Here is a 9086-nt window from a genome sequence, read left to right as displayed (position 1 = left end):
TTTCCTTCCCATCATATTTATTACACTTTTTTTGGACCAAATCTTGTCGTTTAGATAGCCTATACAGTCTCTTGCAGAACAAGACAGTTGATTTTAGTCCATGGATGGAGGAACTCCAGTTATTTTAGATCAACCTTGGCTAAAATCTATCATTTAACCAAGGGAAGAATTCAAAGTGTTCAGGATGTGAAGTCTAGACTGGTTACCCCCAAAATGGTGTTATTTACCCACTGTCAAAACAGGCAACATACCAGGATTGACATTGGTATGAAAAGGTATTTTGGTATCTTAGATGAAGCTACAGACAAACCTGGACTAGTTGGAGACCCATTAATATATTCTGATATGTTTAGTCTGCAACACTTAATAATCACAAAGTTCTGAGTTTGTTATAGATATAAGATTGGCTGCTACAATAAAACCTCCCCAAAATCCAAATAGTAAAAAATGCCAGACTTCAGGGATGAGAGGATAACTGTACAGAAATGTAACTGGGGGAACTTCTGAATTAAATTCACTTTAGCTTTTTTTAATTTTTTTTTGTTTGCTGCTTCACTCTGCAGAAAGGCTTTATACTATTGCTTCTCTTCCAAATGGATAGGGAAAGAAAAGTTAGTCTTTGTTTGAGGACCTGTCCAAGATATTTGCTATGATGTGGTTAATTTACTAAAGCACTAAATAGTTCTGGGATCTAGATGAATCTTCTTCTTTAGAAGACTCTTGTTATTCTCAAAATTTCCACTGAGTTTTGAAGTGCATCTTTCTGAATGGAACTATAACTGCAAATATATATTATAATCAAGAGCCAATTATTATTGCATTCATGGTTTAGACACACTTGTCCAATTTAGATAAGCACAAAGAATGTATTTATTACATTATCTGAATGAAGATAAAAGGTCAGTCAATGGGTAGCTTCTATCTTAACTAAAAGGGTGCATGACCTCAAAAGCAGCCTACAAATAATCAAACAAAAAACCCCAACCAGATAATGTTGTTTCACAATTATTTGCCTCCCATACATTAAAATGTCCTAAATTTACTTAAATTAGCAGAAAAGACAAGTGTACATGTAATTTGTACCAGGACAGATGAGAAAGGGAGCATTTAAGGAGATGATTAGTGGTGGTTTACAATTAGTATTGGGTTAAAGAGGAGGAGTAGGGCACAATTTGTTGCCAATATGCTGTTAGATGCTCTCAGCAGATACGAGGGTATACTGTATTACAGAAATTAAATCAGTTTTGGAACAGTTATGGGTCACCTAGCTCAGGCTTTGGCTTGTGCTGTTTTCTAATTAAACATTTAGAAAAACAAGAGTTTATGATTGAAATGTATTGTTGAGGTAAGTTCCCAGAGCTGACACTCTGAGCCCCCAGCTCTGCACTGCCAACATCCCCTGGCACGTACCCTCTTCTCCCTCTTGCAGTACCAGACCAGTGGGCTGTGCCAGAGAGGGGCCAATGAAGAGGGATTCTGATTTCCTCTTCCCCAATATCCAGCAGGAGCTGAAGCAGGTAGCATACAAGGTGAGCCTGGGGGGTCACCATGCCCCATGTCCAGCCGCACATGAGCCCGCAACGCCCCAGGGATGATGTGACAGATGCAAGTAAGCCACCAGATCCTCATTTACCCAAAAGGCCATTTCTGGAAAAATTAGGTGTTTTGAGAGAGTATGTGATGCCAAGTGGTGCAGACCTTCCAGACAGAGATGTTTAAAATTCCCAGCAGGTTGATGCCCTCCTCACTGCCTTCCTCCCATCCCACAATGGCTGGTCTCCTCCTGCCTGTCCAGGCGCTGCCAGGGGATCCCCTTCACCCCTGGTGCTGAGCACTCCCCTGCTCAGGATGCTGCCTGGGAGGAGGATGGGCCATCAATGAGCCTTTCCAGTAGCCCAGCTCCTGTGACACTGTCCAATGCCTGTGCCTGGCAGGACTGGAATTGTCAGAGAAGAAAGGAGGAGTGCCAGTGGCCTTGGTCCCCACAGACACCAGTACAGGTTGCCCAGAGAAACTGTGAATGCCCCATCCCTGGGAGTGTTCAAGGCCAGGTTAGATGGGGCTTTGAGCAGCCTGGGCTGGTGGAAGGTTTCCCTGCCCATGGCAGGGTAAGTGGAACCAGATGATCTCTAAATTCCCTTCCATCCCAAACCATTCTAGGATTCTATGACTGGACTCTTGCCCTGCTCCTGAGCTGTAGGCAGCCTGCAGCCTGGCCTGCTGACCTTCCTGTCCCCAGGGTGAAGCAAGGATTTACAACTCTAAGGATTTTAGTTTTGGCTGTGATCTGCAGCCTCTTGGCAGTTAAGTTTTTGCAATTACTGTTGCCCACTGCTTCATCCAATTTAGACTCTCTCTAATGACTTAGCCCCCCCCACAAAAAAACAAACACTCCAGAATCAGGGAGGAGATGGTGCATTAACAGTAAGAGCTGGAGGGAAGATAGGGCTCTGCTGGAACCCACTGAGATCAGCTTATTGCAGTGTTGCAAATGAAACCTCAAGTAGGTCCTAGCATGGCTGGAAAAGGGAAGCATTTGCAATCAGAGAATCACAGAATATTGTTAGTTGAAAAGTTGGAAGGGAACCACAATGATCACCAAAGTCCAACTCCTGCTCCTGCACAGGAGAGTCCCAAGAGGCACACTCCTGAGTGTGACTGAGAGTGTTGTCCAAATACTTCTTGAACTCAGACAGGCTTGACATGACAGCAATGTGATATAATCAATTACTAAACACCCCAACAGTGCACACTCAGAAAGCAAGCCACAAAACTTGCTACTTCTCCTTTTTTAGCTTTTTCTTGCGTTGTTCTGATTTTCCTCAGGGCACTGATTAGGGAACTTCATGTCCCAGCCTGGCTGCTGCAGGCCATTGCAGCAGCAGCAGGGTGGGTATCACAGGGTTTTGGGCTCTGGTCATTCCCTGCCAGACGCTCAAATGGAATCTGAATCATTGCAGATCTGTGGTCAGTGCTTCCCCTTCTGTGGTCTCCTTGATCTCTCCAGCTCAGCAAAACTGGGCAATCCTGGCATAATTTCTCTGGAATGGTGAACTCATTTTTTCTCCTTTAATCTCTGTTGGAATAGAAGGAGGACAGTGGCAGCAGGGGCTGAGCATTGTGCAGAGGAGATTCCTGCTGCCATCCCAGCTCCAGGTCTGTTGGCCCCACCATGGTCCCCATGCCTGTTGTCTGGCACTGCACAGGCCAGTAAGCCCCCAGGGATGCTACGGCAGAGAGCTGCAAGTAACCCATCAGATCCTTATTTATGAGAAAAGGCTCATTTCTGCAAAAATCCAGGATTATGTGTCTTTATTGGTGTTCCAGTCTCACCAGCCAGGCAGCTTACCTGGGCAAGGGCTAACAGGGCTCCCTGGGGACATGTGACACTGACACCAGCTGCCTCTGTGCCATCCCCAGAGGGGCTGCATCTGCCAGCTTCAGGACACCTCAGGTACCCACCAGGGCCAGCAATGACCCAAAACTTCCACCCTAGGATCATCGTTGTGGCTTCCCTTGACTCACTTTAAAAGGTCTATGTCCTTCTTATGTTGGGGACCCCAGACATGGACACAGTATTCCACCTGGGAGTTTTTAATCCTCTTTGGTCTGTAAAACAGCAAAGTCATTCTGCAAGAGCACCTCAGGGTTTGAGGGAAGTCTCTCTCTTTTGCAGGTCCTTGCCCTTGCAAGTTTCCATTCTTCCACACTGATCCCCCTCCCTTCTGTGTGTGCCATCAGGAGAGTTTCTCTGTGTGTCATCAGGGGAGTTTCTGGCTGTTTGGCTGCAGGCAGTGCATGTAGCCTTCTCACTGCCTCCTGCAGCTCAGCCACCTGCTGGTGGAGGTCCTACACCTGGGCACACCTTCACATCATCTGTGGGCAGGTCTGTCCATGCCCCAGGAGAAATGTCTTGGCACTTCCTCCAGCCTGAGGTCTGCACTGCCGTCTCTCTCCTCAGCATCTCCATTTGGGTGGAGGCATCAGACACCACAGTGGTAGATGGTGCAGGCCCCTCAGTCAGAGCTGTAGCCTTTGCTCTCAGACGACTGCCCACCATTTTGCTTTGGAGTTCAGATAGGATAAATGCCCTCGATCTGTGCAGGAGGTCACAGAACATGCTCAGTTGCTTGGTTATGTGGACTTCAAGTCTCTCCACTCAGCCAGTGGAATGCCCCATCTTCCAAGAGGTGCCCTTTTGCTCCCTAGGTCTGTCTTTTGTGGCAGTGGGGGTGGCTCCATGATTCGTGGTGCACCCACGATTCTTCAGCCACTCTTGGGAGAGTTACCAGCCCCAGGTGACCCGGGTGGGTCACTGTACCTCCCTGCAGTTTCCCTGGCTCAGGACCCTCACAACCTTCCATTCCACTGTGAGATGGGCCTTCCACAGAGCTGTTTGCCTAGCAAAAATCATGACATTTTTGTTTATTTTATTGCATGTAAATACATGAGTCAAAAGAGGTCCTGACCTGTAGATCTTGCTTCAGCCAGAGGACGACCACAAAGGTGTCCTTCCTGTGCTATTTTAATACCAATCCTACAGCAGCAGGTAGGAAGTGTGTCCCAGGATGACATTCTTATTAATCCCTTGCATGCTGTATTTCAGACACCTTCTCCTCAGTATAAGACATGTCCAGTACAAGAGTAGGGCAGCACTGGGTTACCCCTCTGTGCCAGCTGCACATAGGTGGTACTTGTGTTAATTTCAAAATATTGTTCCTCTCTCACCTAATGGTTTGTTTCTATATCTAAAAGATAGCAGATGTAGATTGCTGACTTCTGTAAGGTCAACAATGAGAACTCATGTTAACTGAAACAACTTATTTACCTTCATAGATCCAGCAGGAAAAGGCCAAATAAAAAGAGGTTAATTCCCAATCCCAGAAGGCAATTCCCGAATGCCCCCACCAGTCCACACTCAAAAAGCAAGCCACAAAACTTGCTACTTCCTCCCTGATTTTCCTCAGGGGTTTGGTTAGGGGGGTTTTGGCTCTGCTTGGCTCTCAACCAGTGGGATCACTGCTGCAGCAGCAGCAGGGTCGGTGTCACAGGGGTTTAGGCGCTGGACAATCCCTGTCAAGCACCCAAATGGAATCTGAAAGTCAGAGCCGCACAGCCTGTGCTTACCCTTCTGTGGTCTCCTTGACTTTTCCAGCTCAGCAAAACTGGGCATCATTTCCCTGGTATGATGCACTCATTTTCTCTCCTTGAAACTCAGGGGGAATAGAAGGAGGGGAGCAGCAGCAGTGGCTGAGCATCGTACAGCAGAGAACTCTGCAGCTACTCCAGCTCCACTTCCACTTGTGTCTCCTCAGCCCCTACAGCACCACAAAGTCCACCACTAAACCATGTCCCTAAGCATAACATTTACATATCTTCTAAATGTCTCCAGGGATGGTGACTCCACTACTTCCCTGGACAGCCTGTTCAGCCCTTTCAGAGAAGAAACTTTTCATAATATGCCCTGGCTCAACTTGAAGCCATTTGCTCTCCTCCTGTCACTTGTTACTTGGGAGACTAACCTCCACCTCACTTCAGCCTCCTTTCGAGTGGTTGCAGAGAGCAATAAGTTCTCTCCTCTGCCTCCTCCTCTCCAGGCAAAACAAACCCAGCTCCCTCAGCCACTCCTCCTAAGGTTTGTTCGCTCTTGAATCTGAAAGTCGCAGACCTGTGGTCAGCAGTTCTTCTTCTGTGGTTTCTTTGCCTTCTCCAGCTCAGCAAAACTGGTTGATCCTTACATAATTTTCCTAGAATGATACACTTATTTTCTTTCCTTGAAACTCCACATCTACCCAGTGGCAGGGGTATAAAAGGAGGTCAGCAGCAGCAGGGGCCAGGCATTGTGCAGAGGAGAGCCCTGCAGCCACCGCCGCTCCAGCCTCACTCGTGGTTCCCTCAGCTCTCCCAGCACCATGAAGGTCCTTGCAGCTACCGTGGCTGTTCTGCTCCTTGTGGCCATCTGCTCCCTGGCTGAGGCTGCTCCTGGAGACTCCAGTATTGGCACACCATTCCAGCAGCGAGGTATGCTCTCCTTCTCTGGGAGAGAGCCCCATCCCTATTGATGGGACCCTTGTGTCCATGGGGAAGGCTGGGAGCAGATGGTCATCATCAGTGCAGGGACTCAGCCTCAGAGGTGGAGGCTTCCAGGGGTTGTCCCCGGAGGATACAGCACAACTGATGGCAAATCCCCTGGGAGCCACAGGCAGAGCCTCTCTCACTGGGGCTGTCTCTGCACCCTCACAGACATCATCCCCACCTCCTGCTGCTTAAAGTACGTGTCACGTGCCGTTCCACGCAGAATGATCGTCTCTGCCCACTGGACCAGTGACACCTGCCCACAACCAGCTGTGATGTGAGTACCCAGCACTGCCAGGGGTCAGGGGGCAACAGCCAGGGCAGCACCCCAAGGATGTCCAAGGGTGCATGGGAGGGACAGGGACACCCAGGGCGCTGCCAGCAGGACCCAGTGCAGGCACCCTGCTGTCCAGGTTGAGCACCTCAACACTGCTTTTTCCCTGACAGCCTGGTCACCAGGAACGGGAAGGCACTGTGTGCAGACCCTGAGGCACACTGGGTGCAGCGATATCTGAAGCACCTAGAGGTACAGAAGAATTGACTCTTCCCCACTGCTGCCCCAGTGCAATGAACTCAGCCTCCAGCACCAGACAAGGAACAAGAATGCTTGAGCTGCATCCCTCTTCAATGGGAAATTTTATTACAGTCTACATACATTCGCAAACTAAATTTTGCTTGCTAGAGTGAAAATACAAGAGCTATTAACATGCCTAAATAAAGTGTTTGGTTTGTCAGACCCTGTGTGTGTCTCTGAAGTACCTACTGGAGCCCTGGCATGACAGAAGGGACTCACGGGAGCTCCTCGCCCTCCCCACTCCATGGTTCCACTGCTCCCCCTGTGCAGTGTCCCCATGACAGCTTCCACAGTACTTCTCCCTCCCCAGCTTCAACTCAGCTCCTGCTTCCCAGCATGACCCAGACATACCTGCGGGGTGACACCACCACCTCACCCATTTTTTGGGACCTTCCTCACACAGCACATGGGGAGCCCAGTAGCAACCCTCCTGGGCCAGGCAGCCCCACTGAACATCTGCCACCAGCTCAGTGACATATTTGCCCCAAACACCGGAGGATCAGGACAGTCTTCGACTGCACTGACATCCCCACTCCTAGACGTTGCTCCCAGCCCCTGACACCATCTCTGTCCTCACCCCATTGCCCAGCTCTGGGGAAGGGAGTGGGACATCTCTGCAGCTGACACCAGCTCTGCCCCAGGGCCACTCTGTGCCCTGAACCACTTCTGCTTGGGCCAGGAAACACAGAACAATGCCAAACAGTCACTTGACACAGATGTAAGGGCACCGGAGAATGAGATCCAACAAGCCAACATAAGCAAACTAATGGTGCTGCAGCCCTTCTCTATTTCTAAAATATTCCACAGTGTAGCACAAAAACTCAGGCAAACAAATGCATAAAGCTGTGCACAAGTACACTCAACACAAGAAGAAGGGTGGGAACCTGTAAGAGTTTATATAGCATGGAAGTTGAACTTCTTTGCAGGGAGCCTGAAAACTCAATCAATACTTCAAATGGCAAACAAGACAAAAACACCTACTACAAAGAGATTCACCATTACATATATTCACTGTATTAATAAGAATAAAACAAGCTCTAAATCCTAAAATTGATGTGTAGAACTCCACAAGATTTGTGCAAGGCTGATGGGTTTCTTTCCCCACCACTGTTTTGCTGTACTTCAATATGTACTTCAATGCTCACTTCAGTTGCTCTTCAATGCAACATATATTGCAATGCCTTTACCCACTTGTGACATTTAGTCTTACAGCAACAGCTTCTAGGTTAGTACCACTGAGAATCTCTGAGTTGGGAAAATGTGGAAGAGAAAAGAGACTTTTATATTGCTTACAAGGCAAAAATGAGAGTCCACTAAAAATCCTCCCTGGGGCATTGTTTTCTGAAATCTCATTATAATTTAGGCAATCTATTTGTTCTTATAGAACTGATTTATAATGCATGAAGGTTTGGTGTTGACAGTACCTACTACAGAGCTTGGCTTTTATTTGCTCAAGGTCATACATCAGATCTGAGGTGAATTTACGAAGTGACCTTTTGCCTCCACCACCAGTCAGTGTCATGAAAGTAACCCGACCACTACCTTGCTAAACAAATTCAACATAAAATTGTCCAGCTATGCTGAAAAACCTGTACTACACAAGCTTTGAAGTGTGCAGAAGAGGATTCATCAAGAAGACAAGAGAAGGAACATCTTTAGTCATTGCCTTCCCCTCGGAAACACCCATGGAGTTTGCTGTGTATCTCCTGCACTTCTTGCATAGCAGTATTATATTTTAGTGCATTTTCTTAAAACTGGGGAGGATATATACCAACCCTGGATTAAATATTGGGCATTTTCACGGCATCATGGGGGATTTTTTCTAAATAAAGCTTGACTTAATCCTCTCCAAAGATTTCTTGTTGCCCACTGCACCTCTCGGCTGGCTCGTGGAGGAGGAAGCACTGCGGTGGGAGGTTGGCAGCATGCAGGACAGGCTCCTGCCCAAGAGCCGCACTCTGGGCACAGACCACCAAACTCAGAGCCATTCCCCCAGTCAGCCCCTCGATAACAACACAGTCTACTTGTTACTGCATTTCTCACAATCCTCCTTCTCCTCGCACCATCATCCCTCTCTGCTGTCCCGGCTAGAGATGCCCTGAGCTGACTTTTCTTTTTTTGTCTGCTCTTGAACATTGTGCTAATATCTGGAAACTTCGTTTGATCGAAATCAGTGGCGTTCAAACACACCCGTGTCCTTTTCCTCGCACAGCTGACAGCAACACCTCGCTGAGAGCGCGCGGGACAGCGTTCGCTGCAGTCACTACAGGCTGGGGGAAAAGAAACCCGCAGAAACTGCCACACTCAGCATATTTTGTGAAGCAAGCACTCAGGAGAATGACACAAAGCGCTGGATTTTCGACCTAAACTGGTTGGACTCCCAACCGGTTTTCCAGCACCGACATCCCCTCCCTGGCAGAGGGGAGCGCGGAGCATC

General features: G+C 48.2%; 1 protein-coding gene across 1 annotated transcript; it reads left to right on the top strand.

Moving 5' to 3' along the window:
• Positions 1 to 5853: 5853 nt before the first annotated feature.
• LOC126651962 (C-C motif chemokine 4-like) lies at positions 5854 to 6785 on the top strand. The gene is made up of 3 exons (XM_050338453.1): positions 5854 to 6021; positions 6244 to 6352; positions 6523 to 6785. The coding sequence occupies exons 1-3, from the start codon at positions 5913 to 5915 to the stop codon at positions 6614 to 6616; spliced, it is 312 nt and encodes a 103-aa protein (XP_050194410.1). The 5' UTR covers positions 5854 to 5912; the 3' UTR covers positions 6617 to 6785.
• The last annotated feature ends 2301 nt before the right edge of the window (positions 6786 to 9086 follow it).

The sequence above is a fragment of the Myiozetetes cayanensis genome, unplaced genomic scaffold, assembly GCF_022539395.1.
Source record: "Myiozetetes cayanensis isolate MyiCay16 unplaced genomic scaffold, myiCay2020 scf7, whole genome shotgun sequence".
NCBI classification, from domain to species: domain Eukaryota; kingdom Metazoa; phylum Chordata; class Aves; order Passeriformes; family Tyrannidae; genus Myiozetetes; species Myiozetetes cayanensis.
Note: the sequence above shows the minus strand (reverse complement) of the source record. Positions and strands in the feature narration are given on the sequence as shown.